The sequence below is a fragment of the Lepus europaeus genome, chromosome 21 (assembly GCF_033115175.1).
Source record: "Lepus europaeus isolate LE1 chromosome 21, mLepTim1.pri, whole genome shotgun sequence".
NCBI classification, from domain to species: Eukaryota; Metazoa; Chordata; class Mammalia; order Lagomorpha; family Leporidae; genus Lepus; species Lepus europaeus.
In genome coordinates this window covers 54,132,009-54,151,514 of record NC_084847.1, presented here as the reverse complement: position 1 = coordinate 54,151,514, position 19,506 = coordinate 54,132,009, and the positions used below count along the sequence as shown (strand labels likewise).

Sequence of the window (19,506 nt, the reverse complement as noted above, 5' to 3'; positions counted from 1 at the left end):
GCAGCACTGGCATCCCATGTGGTGGCGGTTCTAGTCCCGGCTGCTCCATTTCCAATCCAGCTCTCTGCTGTGGCCTGGGAGAGCAGTAGAAGATGGCCCAAGTCCTTGGGCCCCTGCACCTATGTAGGAGACTGGGAAGAAGCACCTGGCTCCTGGCATCAGATCGGCACAGCTCAGGCCATTGCAGCCATTTGGGGAGTGAACCAAAAGAAGGAAGACCTTTCTCTCTGTCTCTTTTTCTCACTGTCTGTAACACTACCTCTCAAATAAATAAAATCTTCTAAAAAAATTTGCATGAGAGAGAATTCTATTTCCATCTAGGTTTTTTTGTTTGTTTGTTTGTTTGTTTTTTTAAGACTTGGCCCATCTTCTACTGCTTTTCCAGGCCATACCAGGGAGCTGGATCGGAAGTGGAGCAGCCAGGACTAGAACCAGCACCCATATGGGGTGCCGACTCTTCAGGCCAGGGCTTAAATCCTCTGCACCACAGCACCGCCCCCCATCGAGTTTTAAGTACTTGAAACGTCTACTCTGTTATTAACAGTTTATGGCAGGAAGGAAAAAAAAAAGTAAGATACACAGAACTCACTGTGAGCCAACCCTTATCTAATACTAACTCATTCCATCCTCATTACAATCCTATGATGTAGGCATTAATTGTATCCTTGTGTTCTAGATGGGCGAGGAAATGAAGCTGTGGAGAGGTTAGATCACTTGCAAAGGCAGTGGCTCAGGCAGTGAGTGGAAAGGCAGGATGGGCACCAAGGATGGTTCTGAAGTCAGACTCTTCCACATGTGCTAGCTCACCTCAGTGGGAAGTGGAGCCACTGAGTCAGGTGAGTTTAGCACATTTTTGCTGCTGGCACGTGATCATATTCCTGAGAACCAAGAGCTGTGACCCCACCACTAAGGCTACACAGATGGTCCGGTCACAGTGACCAAAGTCCTTGTCTAAACGTCTGAAGTGGGCGTGGAAAGGGGGGAGATGCACAGAGCTTGGGAATAGGAACATTTTTCAAAGTTGCATAAATTTCTCCTGATTCCATAATGGCTCCATTTATAAATGTTCACAGCCCGGGTTAGTGTGGGTATTAGGGGAGGAGGCTAAGGTTAATGCTAAGAGGTTGGGGGGAGGGGGTCCGCTTAATTATGTCTAAGCTTCTATCAGGACCCTAAAGCATTAAGACAAACTTCTCTTTCACAATACTTTTCTGAGGACTGGTGCCAGGAAAGAAGCCCCCAAGGGTAAATGGGGCTCTCATTCCACTGCTTTATTCCATCAACAATGCCCTCCTTGTCTCTTCTCTTCCCACCAGATGAGACCAGCCTCCTCCCACAGCCATATGTGGACGACATGTGCCAGGACCTGGCGCAGCATGGCGGCAGGCACCACCCAGGAGTCGGGAGTAGAAAGAAGTGTGACAGTCTAGTATCTCTGCATCCTGGGAATGACAGGTGTAACTACCTGGTTTTGAAGAGAGTAAGAAACACGAGGAGCAAAGGTTGCCAGCAGAAGGAAAGAGTCAGAACTAGGAGGAAAATCTCTCCAGACAGAGCTGGACCTGGGAAACCAACTGAACTACAAAGGAGCTCTGCTAGTCCTTGACTCATCGTCACACAGAAACCCGGAAAAAGCAAAACTACACCTCCACTGACTTCTTAAGGTTGTGCATGTTTAAAATATGTAACTTTTCGGCCAGCGCTGCGGCTCACTAGGCTAATCCTCCATCTGCAGCACTGGCACCCCAGGTTCTAGTCCCGGTTGGGGTGCCAGATTCTGTCCTGGTTGCCCCTCTTCCAGGCCAGCTCTCTGCTATGGCTCGGGAGTGCAGTGGAGGATGGCCCAAGTCCTTGGGCCCTGCACCCGCATGGGAGACCAGGAGAAACACCTGGCTCCTGGCTTCGGATCAGCGCAGCGTGCCGGCCACAGCGGCCATTGGAGGGTGAACCAATGGCAAAGGAAGACCTTTCTCTCTGTCTCTCTCTCTCTCTCACTGTCCACTCTGCCTGTCGAAAAAAAAAATTATGTAACTTTTCGAATAGTCAGCAAATGCATTTCTCACCACTATGGCAAGACAGCAGCTTAGCAACCAGTTAGACTTAAAGAACCGGTGGTGTAGAGGCAATGTCCCAGTTGGATTTCATGCGGATCTCTTCTGACTTGTTGCTTGAATTTTCTAGTAAATTCTCCTTCCTGCACTTTTTACCGTCCAATGGCAGGTCCTTCTGCCCATGTGAGAATGCAGTGCTAGGGGCTGACAAGAAGAAAGAGCATGGGCAGCTGCTGACCCCCAAGACCAGGTCTTACTTCTTGACCCCTTGCTGCCCTACTGTGCGACTCCACAGCTGACTCCCACGCCTCAAAGTCCTCTCCACTTTCACTTTTATAAAGTCCTTACTCTGTGACTTTCTCTACACCAGATTGTCCAAGTCCAGTGAAATTCTCCTTGCATATCAGGTCGCTGTCACCTCAACAAATCAGGCCTTCTTCCTCTACAAGGTGACTGCAAAATGTTCAGGAAAAAAAAAAATGGAATTACAAGATGTTTGTTTTGGTGCAAAAAAAAAAAAAAACACCAACTTTGACATGCACGCGTAGTCTTCGTATAAAGTGTGTTTTCTGTGAACTTATCTTTGTGTACGAGACAGAGACAGACAGAGCTTCAGTCTGCTGGTCACTCCCCACATGCCCACTGGGAACGCAATCCAGATTGCTGGAATGGGTGGAAGGGATCCAAGGACACAGAAGGCCAGTGGACTGAGAGGGTTGTGGCTCATGGTACAGCCCTCAGGCAGCTGTGATAATGGAAGTTAGCAGGAGGAAACGATCAGAGCCCTAAAGAAGGGAAAAGAAAAAAAAAAAAAGTAGAAATGCACAGACATACCTGCGCGCCCCCCAACTCCTGCTTCCTCCTCCCCGCTTGCTCCAGGGACTCAGCTCACACAGGAAGTGAGGCCAGAGTCATTTCTTCTCAAGATATTTCTTTTGTTTATTTATATATATATTTTTGACAGGTAGAGTTACAGACAGTGAGAGAGACAGAGAGAAAGGCCTTCCTTCTGTTGGTTCACTCCCCAAATGACCGCCACTGCGCTGATCTGAAGCCAGGAGCCAGGTGCTTCTTCCTGGTCTCCCAGGCAGGTGCAGGGGCCCAAGCACTTGGGCCATCCTCCACTGCCCTCCCGGGCCACAGCAGAGAGCCGGACTGGAAGAGGAGCAACCAGGATTAGAACCCAGCACCCACATGGGATGCCGGTGCTTCAGATGGAGGATTAACCAAGTGAGCCACGACGCCGGCCCCCTCAAGGTACTTCTGACCTCTCTCCTCCATGTCTTTATCTGTCTGGGTATGCTGCAACTTTTCGCTCATTACTTATTGAGAGACAGAGAGAGCATCATCCTTTCATTCATTCCCCAAATAACCTTAATGGCTGGGACTGGACCAGGTCAAAGCTGGGAGCCAGGAATCCAATCTAGGCCTCCTATGTGGGAAGCAGGGACTCAACTACTTGAGCCATCACCTGCTGCACTGGTAGGAACCTGGAATTCGGAGCACAGCCAGAACTCAAACCCAAGCACTCTGATGTAGGTGTCAAACTGGCATCTCAACTACTGTACCAAAGTCTCACCTCGCTCCTACTTGTAGGTGTCAGACATCTTCATATGGTAGCCTGCCAATCACTATTTGACAGGGAACAAGTCACTTAATTATTGCATTCACAAGCAGCTTACCTAAGTCCCTAGTTGGACTTTTTTTTAAAGGATTTCTTTTATTTATTTGAAAGGCAGAGTAACAGGGAGAAAGGGAGGTATATTCTGTCTGCATCGGCTGTCTCACTCTCCAAATGGCCACAATGGCTGGAACTGGGACAGTCTGAAGCAAGCCCGTAGCCCATAATTTGATCCAGGTCTCCCAGATGGGTGGCAGAGGCCCAAACACTTGGCCTGTCTTCTGCTGCTTTCCCAGGCAGTTATCTGGGAGGTGGATCAGAAGTGGAGAAGTTGGGACTTGAACCAGCACTTGGACATGGGATGCTGGTATCACAGGTGTCAGTTTAACCCACTGCACCACAATGCCAGCCCCACCCCAGCTTGGGCTTGGAGATGAACGTAACCATGGTCAGCACCCTCATTTGTTGTGCTAGGAAAAGGCTTTTCACCAGGAAATCATTGACAAAAGAGAGGAAGAAGAAGTGGGGAATCAAAAAGGAGAAAAATTGCAAAAACATGGTATAATGTAGAAGTGTATTGAACACAGAAGTTTCAGTGAACCCCAAACCACTTTAAAGGTTTTATAGGATAAAATAAATAATTACAGGGCTGGCACTGTGGCACAGTGGATTAAAGCCCTGGCCTGAAGCACCAGCATCCCATGTAGGTGCTGGTTCTAGTCCCGGCTGCTCCTCTTCTGATCCAGCTCCCTGGTATGACCTGGGAAAGCAGTAGAAGATGAACCAAGTCCTTGGACCCCTGCACCCACGTGGGAGACTTGGAAGAAGCTCCTGGCTCCTGGCTTCAGATCGGCACAGCTCCAGCCATTGCAGCTATCTGGGGAATGAACCAGCGAATGGAAGATCTCTCTATATATATCTCTACTTCTCTCTGTAACTCTTTCAAATAAATAAAATAAATGTTTAAAATAAATAAAATTAAATATAAATAAATAAATAATTAATTAAAGCAAGATGCTTACAGAGAATTTTGAACTGAGACGGAATCAATGCCATGAGTGAGGCATGCTATGAAGCTAAGCAAACTGACTGAATAGGGTTCAAGAGGCTTCAGGTCTCCTGGCCTTAGGGTGCTGACTTGGGAGCTTGGGAGTGAAAGCACAAGGCAAGGTAGCATTCTGGAGGGATGCCTATGATGGATGGGACTTCACTGGATTCAAGGAAGGAGTCCCAGCCTGAGTCCCTCTGGATCCAAAACCTTGGACCCCAAGAAGAAGTGAGAAGCAAAGAGAAGTGGGTGGAGGCCTGCCTGGAAGAGGAGTATCTTAAGATGATACTGAAGGAAAAGCTGACATCTGTGTCTGCTCATCAGTGGGGAGGAAGACCAGGACCAAGGAACCTTGAGGAGGGGGACATAAGAGGATAGATGACCCAATGGGAGGGAAACAGGTAGACTTAGAGACTCATAGTGGTGTTCCTCAGAATCCCACTTAGCCCACTAAAAGTACTCTCAAAAGCTCCAGATTCAGACAAGGAGGGTGATGGGCATTGTTAGTCCACTCCTGAGACCTGCAGAGTTCTGACTGTGCCTTATCTCAAACTCTTTCAGGGAGAAATTGGCGTGGATGGGCCCCTGGTCTGTAGTTCTCTTACACATGAGCATTTTTTTCTTACACAATACTGGATGGACAATATGCGGAAATGCTGTCCTTGACATGTTTATTCAAGTTAGTCAAGGAAGAAAACCCCAACAACTCAGAAGGACCAACCCAGCCAATGATATTTCAAACCAACTTCTGATACTTTGAACAAATGAAAAATGGCATAACAGAATAAACATTTCAGACCAATGAAGAAACCAAAGTTCACATGAACAGGGCAGGGCTAAGGCAGTGTAGAATGTGAGATCTGGCCCCACCTATGGCAGGACAGGTGGGTAAAAGAGGAAATCTAGAAGACCCAAGTCCCGGTCAGGTGTACAGTGGAAGACATGGCCACAAAGCTACCAATTCACCTGCAGAGAGTCCGATTTCAGGAGGTTTAAGACAGCTTGCCAAGAAGAGGTCAAAAGGTTGTTCCTAATCAGTTGGGTGTAAAATGGTTGAGACGGGAAGCTCACACAGGCCCAACAAGACAGGTAACCTAGGAGTGAGTGTTAAGCATCAATGGAGCAAACCAGGGAGGAAACAGTGGTCTCCAATTAGCTCCTGCCTACCCATCAAAAAACACCAACAGTTTCTCCTGTAGGTGGGACCAACGTCAAGTGCTAATTGAGGAGGCTCATATTACTCTATTTTTTTTTTCAATTCTGCAATGAAATATCTGAAACTTTACAAAGAAAAGAGGGGCTGGTGCTGTGGCTCAGAAGGTTAACCCTCTGCCTGCGGTGCCAGCATCCCATATGGGTGCCGGTTCGAGTCCTGGCTGCTCTACTTCTGACCCAGATCTCTGCTATGGCCTACGAAAGCAGTAGTAGATGGCCCAAATCCTTGGGCCCCTGCACCTGCATGGGAGACCCAAAAGAAACTCCTGACTTCTAGCTTCAGATCGGCTCAGCTCCAGCTGTTGTAGCCATTTAGGGAGTGAACAAGCGGATGGAAGACTTTTCTCTCTGTCTCTCCCTCTCACTGTCTGTATCTCTACCTCTCAAATAAATCTTTTATAAAAAAAAAAAAAACATACAAAGAAAAGAGGGGATTTTTGCTCACAGCTCTGAGTTAAAAGGCCATGGTCAGGCCGGTCCCATTTGTTCAGCCTCTGGTAGAGTCCTGAGGGAGAGCAGAGCATCCCATGGCAGGGGCAGGGAGAGCACATGCGTCTGTGTACGTCTTCGGACCTTGCTCTCTCTTCTTATAAAACCAGAATCAATTTGGTGGCTCCATTCTACTGACCTTATGTAACCAAGTCTTGGCCCAAAGACTCCAGCTCTAAACCTGCCCCATATTTCACCATGGAGATTAAATTTCAGCATGTGAAGCCTTGGAGGACGTTTGAACCAAATACAAACCACATGAAGGCCCAACCCCAGGAGAGTCTCATCACCACATTATTTCCTTCTTAAATAATTCTTCAGTCACTTCAGAAGAGCCTAACACCCTGCCCATACAGTTTCCCTTACATCCTATACTTTTATTTTATGCACTAAAAATTACCTTGAGAACGACTGGCAAAGGAGAAGATGGCACAAAAAGTTTGAAAACTCCTGGCCGGCGCCGTGGCTTAACAGGCTAATCCTCCGCCTTGCGGCGCCGGCACACCGGGTTCTAGTCCCGGTCGGGGCACCAATCCTGTCCCGGTTGCCCCTCTTCCAGGCCAGCTCTCTGCTGTGGCCAGGGAGTGCAGTGGAGGATGGCCCAAGTGCTTGGGCCCTGCACCCCATGGGAGACCAGGAGAAGCACCTGGCTCCTGCCATCAGATCAGCGCGGTGTGCCAGCCGCAGCGCGCCTACTGCGGCGGCCATTGGAGGGTGAACCAAAGGCAAAAGGAAGACCTTTCTCTCTGTCTCTCTCTCACTGTCCACTCTGCCTGTCAAAAAAAAAAAAAAAAAAAGTTTGAAAACTCCTGACACAGGCTGTGTGGGAAGACACCATGGAGGAATGCTCCTCACTCATTGGAGGACGTCGGATGCATCATGTCTTTGATTGGGTCTCTCTGAAATCTGATTCCAACCCATCTTACCATCCCAGCCAATCCAACTCCTCAATCATCTTCATGAATTCTGTCCCCACCAGATTGGTCTTGATAACCCTGAGGTGTTCATTCTCTTTGTCGTTGTTCCTTTATCTGTTGACCTTTTTATAAAGGATTTATTTATATTTATTTTATTTGAAAGGCAGAGTGACAGAGATAAAGAGGTGAGAAGAGAGAGAGAAAGAGAGAGAGAGAGAGAGAGAGAGAGAGGTATATCTTTCATCCACTGGTTCACTCCCCAAATGGTCACAACAGCCAGGGCTGAGCCAGGCCAAAGCCAGGAGCTTGGAACTCCATCTACGTCTCCCACATGGGTGGCAAGGACCTAAGAACTTGGGTCATCACCTGCTGCTTTCCCAGGCACATTAGCAGAGAGCTGGATCAGAAGTGGAACAGCCAGGACTCTGATACAGGGTGCAGGCATTGTGGACTGCAGCTTAACCCATTGCTCCACAATGCCAGCCCCTGTTGGCCTATTTTTATAAGTGCTCATTGTCTGTCTTTTGTCAGTCACTGGGCTAAGCACTAGTGACAGAGAAAAGAACGTGACAGACACCACCCCATCCTTATGAAATCTGCCCCGTCTCTGTCAACAGAAATTCTACCCCGACCAGTGTTGGGTTCACATCCAACAGCTACCTTCCTGAGTTTCTCTCCAATGATGCTCTTGTTGGTACTGCCCATTGGTATCAACCTTGTAAAATTGGAAAGAATGCCTGGATCATATTTTGTTATTAAAAATACTACATTTGAGTAATTAAGTTATAAAACCTAATTTTTTTTGGACAGGCAGAGTGGACAGTGAGAGAGGTAGAGACAGAGAGAAAGGTTTTCCTTTACTGTTGGTTCACCCTCCAATGGCCACTGTGGCTGGCGCGCTGTGGCCGGCGCACTGCGCTGATCCAAAGCCAGGAGCCAGGTGCTTCTCCTGGTCTCCCATGCGGGTGCAGGACCCAAAGACCTGGGCCATCCTCCACTGCACTCCCGGGCCACAGCAGAGAGCTGGACTGGAAGAGGAGCAACCGGGACAGAATCCGGCGCCCCAACCGGGACTAGAACCCGGGGTGCCGGTGCTGCAGGCGGAGGACTAGCCTATCGAGCCATGGCACCGGCCATAAAACCTAATTTTTCATTATTAGGTTTTAACAATTAGGCATTATTAGGATTTTTGTCTGTTGCATCCTTGCATCCTATCATAGAAGATGCCTGATTTTCAGACTGTGCTTTGGGCCAATCACTTCTGCGTTTGAGTTTATTCTCTTTAGCTTTAAGCTTTCTGCCACTCTTGGACTCAAACTTCCCGGTCCTTGGTCCTTGAATCCCTCATATCCTTCACACTCTCCTGTGGGATCAGCCACTTGGGACTAGAAATGTTCCCTTCAACAGCACTCCTTCCAGACGTCCACAGGAGATAACCAGTCACTGTTCTACCCACCGCTGCATACCAGGCCTGCATGAATTCCCAAAGACCATTGTATTTTCACTGGCTTCTGGCCCCAGAAACAATCTCATGTTCCCAACTGTCCATTCCCCTGAGCATCTATCATGTGGAAACAACCCTTGGACCAACTTCTGTGTCAGTCAGTATCATTCTTCATCACTAGAAACAGAATCCAATTCTGACTTTAAGTAGAAAATAAAGCTAATGATTAGTTAGTAGCTAATTATTAGTTATCTGCAGAGTCCACAGAGAGGCTGGAGAACCCACGCTCTGAATTAGGCAGGAGATGCTGTCAAAAATCACATCCCCGGCCGGCGCCGCGGCTCACTAGGCTAACCCTTCGCCTGCGGCACCAGCACCCCAGGTTCTAGTCCTGGTTGGGGTGCCGGATTCTGTCCCGGTTGCCCCTCTTCCAGGCCAGCTCTCTGCTGTGGCCCGGGAATGCAGTGGAGGATGGCCCAAGTGGTTGGGCCCTGCACCCACATGGGAGACCAGAAGGAAGCACCTGGCTCCTGGCTTCAGATCGGCGCAGCGCCGGCCTCAATGCTCTGGCCGTAGCGGCTACTTGGGAGGGGTGAACCAACGGAAAAAGGAAGACCTTTCTCTCTGTCTCTCTCTCTCTCAGTCTAACTCTGCCTGTAAAAAAAAAAAGAAGAAGAAGAAGAAGTGGAGCAGCCAAGACTTGAACCAACGCCCATGCAAGATGCTGGCTTTGCAGGTGGTGGCTCAATCTGTCACACCACAATGCCATCCCCTCCAGTAACCTTTTTAAAAATCACACTCCGTGGACAGGTATTTGGGCGGGGGGGGGGGGTTACACTCCCTCAGCCATGTCAGAGTGCTTGGGCTCGAGTCCCCGCTCGGCTCTCCATCTCTGCTTCCTGCTCATGTGCTCCCTGAGAGGCAGCGGTGATGACTCAGAGTTCCTACCCAAACGGAAGACAAGACTGAGCTCCAGGCCCCTAGTTTTGGCTCAGCCCAGCACCCACACCCACCCACACACACACACACACACACACACAGATGGGTATTTGGGGAAGCAACTGGCAGATGAAAGAACTCTTGCCTCCCTCCCCCAAATAAATAGCAATACATTTTTCTGCCAGCAGGGGACAGCAGATCCGACAGAGTGGACCAACACCGCCACCACCACGGACTGGACAAAGGACAGCTTCATGGCTAGTGCTGCCCTAGGAACTGGCAGTTGCAGCCATGGCTGAGACCAGCAGAAAGTGTTGTCCATGGAATCTGCTGCCTTATTTATCTGACACCTGACTCAGTGTCCAGAGCTGGAGCTCTGCTGGCTGAGCCGAGTCTTGTGTACACCTGCTCATTCCATTGCAAGGGAGGCTGCAGAGGGCAGGGTACGAGGGGGCTGTCCTGACTGTTTCTGCTTTCGTGGGGGAAGGTCGGGATTCTCCAGCATAGAGAGGGAGGGAGGTGAATGTCTTTCAGACACAGCTCTGGCAGGTGGGGTGTGGGGGAGCGATGAGCCCACCGCGGCTGGGGTCTACCCAGGCCCGGGTTCTGGACACGTCTAGAGCTTTTCCAGAGGTGAGAGATGAAGCATGATTTGACAACATCCAAACCCCACTAGCGATCCCAGAGTGGGGAGTGCCATAACTGACCGGAAGGGTGACACACATCCATCCCAGCATCGACCACTCAGCACACCTCGCCCCCAGCCCACCAGCCTTCCTCCACCTGATGGATAGCCAGTGTCTCAGCTCTCAGGTTAAAGCCCCTACTGCAGACTTCAGGACCACACTCCTGTCTTCTGCGGCCCTTTTTCTCAATCTCAGGGGAGGAGCCCATCCTGACCCTCTCATTGGCCTGTGGCTTCACCTCCCCTGGGCACGGCTCCAGGCCCCAGGGAAAGACCTGCACTTCCTGTCCAGTACCTTCCAGCCAGGCACAATAGCAAAGATGGTGCCTGTCCTACTGTCTCTGCCACTCCTTCTGGGTTCAACAGTCCCCCAGGGGACCCAAGCAGGTGAGTGGACGGAGGGAGGGATGAGCCCTGGAGAAGAAGGGAGGGAAGACGCAGAGCAGGGTGGATGGGCCGGGAGGGGGCACCAAGGGCTGAGGCTCTTCCTGGCTTACAAATGTTCAGGAAGAAGAGATGCAAACTTGTGATTTCTGAATTGTGAGTGTTTAAAAGTCATTACTTTTATAAATTGTCAGAATAAGACACTCACATTTAGAATATCAGCCATATTGTACAGGGAACTCGGCATTAGAGTTCTCTGGAGAAACAGAACTAACAGGGTGTGTATTATATACAAGGGTTCCATGGAAGGGGTGGCCTGTGTGTCTGCATTCCATACTGGAATACCTGAGTTCAAATCCCAGTTCCAGCTCCCAGTTCCAGGTTTCTACCACCCTGGGAGGCAGTAGGTGATGGCTCAAGTAGTTGAGTCCCTGCCACCCATATGAGAAACGAGTTGAGTTCCCAAATCCTGGATTTGGCCTGGCCCAGCCTCGATCATTGCAGGCACTTGGACAGTGAACCAGTGGTGGAAGATAGAAATCTCTCTCTCTCTCTCTCTCTCTCTCTCTCTCTCTCCTAAATATTAAAAAGTTAAATATATAAATATCTGTGAAAGATTTGATAACTTTATTTTAGTACAAAACATTTGGAATCCTTGCAATTTTTTATAATATGCGCTTTATGTATGAGAAATCTTCAAAAAGTTTATGGAGATGGAATTAAAAGATAAGTTTATTTTGGCACAAAAATAGTTGAAATCTATACATAATTTCTTCCTAATACTCATCTTTCATGAATTTTTTGAAGACCCTCTCATATACATATGTATTAAAAATTTCTAGGGCCGGCCGGCGCCGTGGCTCAACAGGCTAATCCTCCGCCTTGCAGTGCCGGCACACCGGATTCTAGTCCCGGTCGGGGCACCGATCCTGTCCCGGTTGCCCCTCTTCCAGGCCAGCTCTCTGCTGTGGCCAGGGAGTGCAGTGGAGGATGGCCCAAGTGTTTGGGCTCTGCACCCCATGGGAGACCAGGATAAGCACCTGGCTCCTGCCATTGGAACAGCGCGATGCGCCGGCCGCAGTGCGCTACCGCGGCGGCCATTAGAGGGTGAACCAACGGCAAAGGAGGACCTTTCTCTCTGTCTCTCTCTCTCTCTCTCACTGTCCACTCTGCCTGTCAAAAATTTAAAAAAAAAAATTTCTAGGGCCAGCATTGTGGTACAGCAGGTTAAGCCATGGTTTACAGCACCAACATCCCATATGGAACTGGTTCAAGTCCCAGCTGCTCCATTTCTAATACAGTTCCCTACTAATGTGCCTGAAAAAGCAACAGAAGATGGCCCAAGTGCCTGGGCCCCTGCACCCATGTGGGAGACCTGGATGAAGCTCTGTCTCCTGGCTTTGGCCTAGCCCAGCCCCAGCTGCTGCAGTCATTTGGGGGATGAACCAGGGGATGGAAGATTCTCTCTCTCTCTCTCTCTCTCTCTCTCTCTCTGCCTCTCCCTCTCTGTAATTCTGCCTTTCAAATAAATTGTGCCATAAGAAGCTTATCTTTTTTTTTTTTTTTTGGACAGGCAGAGTGGACAGTGAGAGAGAGAGAGACAGAGAGAAAGGTCTTCCCTTTGCTGTTGGTTCACCCTCCAATGGCTGCTGCGGCCGGTGTACCGTGCTGATCCGAAGCCAGGAGCCAGGTGCTTCTCCTGGTCTCCCATGCGGGTGCAGGGCCCAAGCACTTGGGCCATCCTCCACTGCACTCCCGAGCCATAGCAGAGAGCTGACCTGGAAGAAGGGCAACCGGGACAGAACCTGCACCCCGACCGGGACTAGAACCCGGTGTGCCGGCACCACAAGGTGGAGGATTAGCTTATTGAGCCGCGGCGCCGGCCCAGAAGCTTATCTCTTAATTCGATTTTCCATGAACTTTCTGAAGTACTGTCATTGGGAATAGGGGCTCATATAATAGAGAGAAGGGGAGGTTTATTTTAAGGAGCTGGCACTCAAGTGTGAGATCTGGCAGTCCTAAACCTGCAGGGCAGGGCAGAGGATGGAAACCCAAGAAAGAGCTTGAGTCTGAAGGCAGAATTCTTTCTTCTTTGGGAGACTCCAGTCTTTTCTCTTAAGGTTATCAACTGATTGGGTGAGGCCAACCCATGTGATACAGGGTTATCTTCTCCACTAGAGATGTACTGGTACTGGTTTAGGGTGAACCAACGGCAAAGGAAGACCTTTCTCTCTGTCTCTCTCTCTCTCTCTCTCTCACTGTCCACTCTGCCTGTCAAAAGAGAGAGAGAGAGAGAGAGAGAGAGAGAGAGAGAGAGAGAGGTGCTGGTTTAATGTTAACACATTTAGAAGCTAGATAGCAAGAATCACTTCAGTGGGACAAGCACTGCAGTGCAGCAAGTTTAGCCACTGCTTGGGACATTCTGATCCCATGCTGGAGTGCCAGGATCAAATCCCACCTCTGCCTTCTGATCCAGTTTCCTGCTAATGAGCTAGGGAGGCAGCAGATGATGGCTCAAGAACTTAAGGTCCCTGCCACCCATGTGGTAAACCAGGGTGGAGTTCCAGGTTCCTAGCCTTGGCCTGGCCCAACCCCAGCAGGCATTTGGGGAGTTTACCAGCAAATGAAAGAGTCTCTCTCTCTCTCTCTCTCTCTCTCTCTCTCTCTCTCTCTTCTCTCTCTCTCTCTCTCCTTCCCTCCCTCCACTTTTCCAACAAAAATGAACACATAAACAGTTTTGAAATAATAATTTCAATACTTGATCCAGAAATCCACTACGTGACCTACATTATTCACAACCATGTGAGTCACATCATGAATTAATTATCAAAGTTATGATGGAAATGGATGGAAATGTCCCCCTCTCTCAGCCTCTGCCTTGTACCAAAATGCAAGATACATACTACTGAGACCCATACTAGTCTTAATCTATGCTGATCCATTCTGTATCATTTCTTGAGTTTTCTAGTAAATTCTCCATCTTATACTTTCTACCTGTGTGTATTTATCAGGCTAGATTACATTATGCTCCAATGGTAACAAAACTTTTAGTGACTTTGCCCAACAAATGATTTCTCACTCACATCAAGTTGAATTCGGATCCAGCAAGGTGCCTCTCCTCTGCAGGCTGACTCACGCATCTTTGTAGGCTTTTTGCATCTCAAGACTCTTCCGTTTCACCTGTTGGCCTCCATGGCCATCACCCAAGGAAAGAAAGGCAAGGAAAGCCGGCTCACGGGGCCTTGGCCCAGAAGAAACACATCACTTCCGTTTATTTTTCCTTTAGCCAGAATGTAGTCATAATGGCCCCAGTATACCTACAAGGTTTAAAAAAAAATCACCTTGTGTGCCGAGCAGAGGAACCAACGCCGTGAGGGCAAAGGGCGGTCTTTGAAATATCATCCCCAGAATAAAAGCTGAGCTCTTCTGTCCATGGTGTGAGCCTAGAAGCTGGGAAGGAAGAGGCCCCAGGGCCAGGTCCTCCCTGCTGGCCCTCTGCGCCCCACAGTGGGAGTGCTGTGTGTGGACCCCACCCGTCTGCGTCTCTTCTTTTTCAGGTCCCTACTCGCTGACCTTTCTCTACACTGGGCTGTCCAGGCCCAGTAAAGGCTTCCCTAGGTTTCAGGCCACCGCCTTCCTCAACGACCAGGCCTTCTTCCACTATGACAGCGAGAGCAGGAAGGCAGAGCCCCTGGGGCCATGGAGCCAGGTGGAAGGAATGGAGGATTGGAAAAAGGAGAGCCAGCTTCAGCAGGCCAGGGAGGAAATCTTCCTGGAGACCCTGAAAGACGCCATGAACTATTACAAGGAAAGTGCAGGTCAGTGGGCTGCAGACCGCCTGGGGTGAAGGGTCGTGGCTCAAGGCAAGCGTGAGTGGACCAGAGGAGGAACACGAGCCACCCATGGAAAGGCACAGGCACAGGCACATCACACTCTCCCCACCCCACAACACACCTGTCTCTCTCCTTTCCTACAGATATCCCCATTCTTAACCCAGGCCTCAGCTCACATAGCAAGTGGTGTCAGAGTGATGGCACTTTTATCCAGGGACCTCTGACCTCCATACCCCCACCCACATGAAGGCTCTCGGGGACATCGAGTGGAAAGTGAGCCAACGTTGGGGCCAGGCAGAACTGATTTCATGTGGTGGCTTTGCCTATCACTGGCTGTTGGACAGTGAGCACGTTTCCTAGTTATTTGGTTTGAATTGGAGCCTTGAAACCTACCTCCAAGAAATTCTGCAAAATTTGTCTATATCTATCTTAATCCCTAGCCCCTTGGTCTAGGATAGGTGCGGCCAGTAATATCTGCACAATTGAAATTTGTTAGTGTGAATAGACAAAGTACTTAGCATAAATCATGGCCCAGTGTGGTAGCTCAGTAAGTGTTGGATTTAAAACCACAGACAGTTTGAGCTACATGAAACCATACAGATCCTCCATCTATGAGCAGCCATGGGAAAAGTCACTCATCCTGTGGTGTGAGGAGCTGGTGGCAGAGCTACACAGAAGCAGCCTTCTGTGTCTCCCAGCCCAGCACTCTTCTTTCTGTAATACCCTGCCTACTCACATCATCCGGTCTCAGGCCTAGTGAACTGTTGATGTTAAATTTGTATAGTGAGGGCCGGCGCTGTGACTCACTTGGCTAATCCTCTGCCTGCGGCGCTGGAATCCCATATGGGCACCGGTTCTAGTCCCGGTTGCTCTTCTTCCAGTCCAGCTCTCTGCTGTGGCCCAGGAGGGCAGTGGAGGATGGCACAAGTGCTTGGGCACCTGCACCCGCGTGGGAGACCAGGAGGAAGCACCTGGCTCCTGGCTTTGGATCGGCGCAGCACCGGCCATAGCTGCCATTTGGGGGGTGAACCAACGGAAAGAAGACCTTTCTCCCTGTCTCTCTCACTATCTAACTCTACCTGTCAAATAAGTAAAAAAAAAAAAAATTAGTATAGGGTGAGTGTTCTAGTGTAGCTCCTGAGTGTAAAGTCCAAGAAGCTACATGGAATCCAAAGGCTTACAAAGGGAGACAAGAGTTATGTAGAAATCTGAAGGATGTAGAATGGGAAGTCTTGGTGAGAAAAGTGATCTGTGCTGTGTGTCAGAAAGAGGTGTGGGGAGAGCCCACAGGTTCAGGAAGGACACTGGAAGAAAGTTGGGTTGACAGGAATATGGCCCGGGAGTACAGTGGAGGATGGCCCAAGTGCTTGGGCCCTGCACCCCATGGGAGACCAGGATAAGCACCTGGCTCCTGCCTTCGGATCAGCGCAGCCATTGGAGGGTGAACCAACGGCAAAGGAAGACCTTTCTCTCTGTCTTTCTCTCTCTCTCACTGTCCACTCTGTCTGTCAAAAATAAAAATAAATAAATAAATAACACACAATGCTCACAATAACCCTCCAAAATAGTGCCATCACTATTTGCTTTTCAGAGATGAAAAAAGTGAAGCAAAGAGGGGTTAATTGCTCAAGTCTATGCAACAGGCCAAGTGGGAGTGGGGACAGTTCTGGGAGTTGAGCCCAGAGAGCTTGAGAGTCAACAGCACTAATTGGTTTTGGATAAATGCCTACTTTTATAATTAGAATGAAGAGCTTGTGTTCCCCTCCCTAAAGAGGGCAATTTCTGAGAGTCATTGTTAATGGGGAGGGGATTGAGGCATTAGAGATTTGGAATGAAGATATCAACCACTGGGAACAGGAGGAAAGGTTGTCAAATTATGTTTACTCGAGTGGTGATATGAACTGCACGTGGAACTAAAATGAAAGAGATTGCCACAATCTGTATGAAACCACAAATAACTTCTACTTAACTTGGCAATGCACTTGGGTGTGTTGTATCAGGTTCCTAGGAAAACACTGTGCGTTCAAACATGCTTCCCTATGACGCAGAAGAGCTGGAAATCTGTCCACAGTGTGTAGCTCTCTGAAGTTCCCTGGCTGGAAGAATGTAGCTCATCTCCTCGTGAAAACACACACACACACACACACACACGTTATGTAGACATCTGAAGGGTACGGAATGGGAAGTCTGAAAACCAAATAAGAGTGTGTCTCTTTCTCTCTGCTGTAACCTATTTGCCCCAGAAAGAAACTGCATAAACTGAATACTTAGATTTCAGAAACCTTTCCTCTTGCTGAGTTGCAAGGTATGTGGGCATGAGAGTTTTTGTTTGGATGGAGTTGGCTTAGACTGACTGGCTCCCTGTGGGGTCTGGGGAGGCTTCAGGGTCTCACACCTTCCAGGGAATGTTCGGTTGCGAGCTCCAGAATAACAGAAGCGGTGGAGCATTCTGGAGATACGCCTACGATGGAGAAGACTTCATCGAATTCAACAAGGAAGTCCCAGCCTGGGTGGCCTTGGACCCAGCAGCCCTGAACACCAAGAAAAAGTGGGAGGCAGAAAAAGTCTATGTGCAGCGGGCCAAGGCGTACTTGGAAGAAGAGTGCCCGGGGATGCTGCAGAGGTACCTGAACTACAGCAGAACTCACCTGGACCGACAAGGTACCCACGGCTTCCCATGGCCTGCTCCCCAGTACTGGGCTGAAAAGGAGAAGACAGTATCAGGCTGGGAGCACAGGGGAATGTGTCAGGCTGCTCCCATCTATCTGGAAGTCCCTTGCCTCCAGGCTTTTACCTTCTAGGAGTCATTCCTTCCCTAGGAAGACAAGATCTGAGTTCCAAAAAGAACATTCATCAGGGGTGGGCGTTAGGTCCAGTGGTTAAGTCACCACTTAGGACACTCAAATCCCACATCCCACATTGCGGTTCTTGGGTTCAAGTCCCAGTTCTAGTCCTCATTCCAGCTTCCTGCCAATGTGCACCCCAGGAGGCAGCAGATGATGACTCAAGTAGTTGGATACCTGCCACCCACATGGGAGACTTGGATTGAGTTTCCAACTTCCAGTTTCTGCCTGGCCAAGCTCCAGCTGTTGCCGGCATACGGAGGATGAGCTGGGCCAGGCAGAAACTGGAAGCTTATGCAACGCAGGAGGGGAAAGTTTGACAAACAGAGCTGCAGGCAGAATGAGGAAGCTGGCCTGGGGCTGGAGGAGAGAGCCCTCCAAGCCCATTGAAGTTTGGGGGAAAACAGTGAAGTGCATGGGGCACTCACAACTTGTTGCCATCAGAAGTGAACACAGGGTGGGGCAGAGTGGGGTTGGGATATCAGAGCAAGCACAGACATTCCGTGACCCAGCAGGAAACGCTCCAAAGGGAGCCACAGCTTTCCCTGGTCTTTGTAAAGGTTTCTTGGTAGAGGAAGTTGCATGAGCAGAGCTTAGAGCTCTGCCGATCACTGACATCCAGGGAGTGGGGGATGGAAGAAGTCACAGCACGCCCTCAACATCCACATCTGTCCCTTCACAGAGCCTCCCTCCGTGACAGCCTCCAGCCATATGGCCCCAGGACAGAACAGGACCCTCAAGTGTCTGGCCTATGACTTCTACCCACAAGGAATTGGTCTGCACTGGACTCGGGCTGGGGAGATGCAGAAGTTGGAGTTGGAGAGACGCATTCTCCCCAGTGGAAAGGGCACTTACCAGTCCTGGGTGGTGGTGGGAGTCCCCTCTCAGGACCGAGCCCCCTACTCCTGCCATGTGGAGCACCGTAGCCTGGCCCAGCCCCTCACATTGCTCTGGGATGAGAGGCAGACAGCAAGCGCTGAAGACAAAGTGAAGACCCCACGGCCCCAGTAGCCATTCTTTCTGCCTGACATGAGAGAGCAGAACATTAGATATCACCATCAATGTCATCAACATAAAGAACAGGTGATGGGTCTGGAAACAGAGGCTTGGATGCCAGGCACGAGATGATTCTCCCTGCCAAACACCTCATCCCACAGCTTCCCCCTCCATTGTCTAATCTGGAAAACCTAATTCACAGTCATCTCCTTGGGTAGCCCAACAAAGAAAGGTATTTTTAAACTCTAAAATGCTGTAAAAATATGCCTCAACTGTATCATCCATCCTATCCCCAAGCATTTGATTCATCTGAAAGTCTTGGTACTCAAAGTGATGTTCACAGGGCATCTTGACCCAGGGTAGCCTAGGCATCGTTTGGGCCACTTAGTCCCTGGGCGTTGTTCAGGTGCCCACTGCTAACATCTATGAATATGGCGGTGGCCTGTCTGGCTGGGAGGTCCTACAACTCTGTAGCCTGTTTAACACAAACTCAAAGCTCTTCTGTGCCTCAGTTTCCCCAGAACTCCCTTGCTCCCTGTGCGATACAGCCCTCCACTCTACCTGCCTAGCCTTTCCCATGCCACGTTGGCCTTGGACCACACACAGCCAGGGCTTATTTGACAGGCCTTATCTCTCTAGGGCACACTTCCAGAGAAGTGGGAGTCAACCCCACAGCTCTTGGGCTCCCTCCAAATCCGTCTGAGTGTGGTTCCTCATCTGAGTCACCCCCCCCCCATCATTCAAAGTTCACATCCCAATGACAGAGTGGAACTCTCACATCTGACTTTTCTGTTAAGCTTCTCCTGGCTCTGGCTGTGTCTTTTCTTCTTATGTGAAAAGAACTTCCTATTGCATCCTGGTCCTCAGCCTCCCACTCTGGATAGCTCCAGAATCAGTCCTCCACGTTGAATTTCTTGAAAAAATCATTTCCAGACTTCAGAATCTTTAATCAACCACCTTATCTTTATTATTTGAAGGCTATGTTTTTTTTTAATATATCCCCTGGGTCCAATTTGAAAAATTAAACCTGAGAAACCCACA

General features: G+C 49.5%; 2 protein-coding genes across 5 annotated transcripts in view; one reads left to right on the top strand and one right to left on the bottom strand.

The window, feature by feature from the left end:
* The window catches only part of LOC133750994 (gap junction gamma-3 protein-like), a 24,739-nt gene extending 10,412 nt beyond the window's left edge, over positions 1–14,327 (bottom strand). For 2 of the 4 annotated variants that reach the window (XM_062180836.1, XM_062180837.1), the window contains exon 1: positions 13,877–14,326. The gene's annotated coding sequence lies outside the window, so the exon portion shown is untranslated. Of the gene's footprint in view, positions 1–13,876 lie in introns of all 4 variants that reach the window. The other 2 variants (XM_062180839.1, XM_062180838.1) reach the window with 2 other exon arrangements.
* AZGP1 (alpha-2-glycoprotein 1, zinc-binding) lies at positions 10,688–19,506 on the top strand. Its single transcript, XM_062180841.1, has 4 exons — positions 10,688–10,796; positions 14,351–14,611; positions 17,012–17,287; positions 18,152–19,506. Exons 1-4 carry the CDS (start codon positions 10,730–10,732, stop codon positions 18,478–18,480), a joined length of 933 nt encoding a protein of 310 aa, XP_062036825.1. The 5' UTR covers positions 10,688–10,729; the 3' UTR covers positions 18,481–19,506.

Excerpts from the sequence above, each read along its gene's own strand:
- AZGP1 (XM_062180841.1), top strand. The coding sequence starts at position 10,730 with ATGGTGCCTGTCCTACTGTCTCTGCCACTCCTTCTGGGTTCAACAGTC. Across the intron at positions 10,797-14,350 it reads CCCCCAGGGGACCCAAGCAG|GTCCCTACTCGCTGACCTTT; the intron begins GTGAGTGGACGG and ends CTTCTTTTTCAG. Across the intron at positions 17,288-18,151 it reads AACTCACCTGGACCGACAAG|AGCCTCCCTCCGTGACAGCC; the intron begins GTACCCACGGCT and ends GTCCCTTCACAG.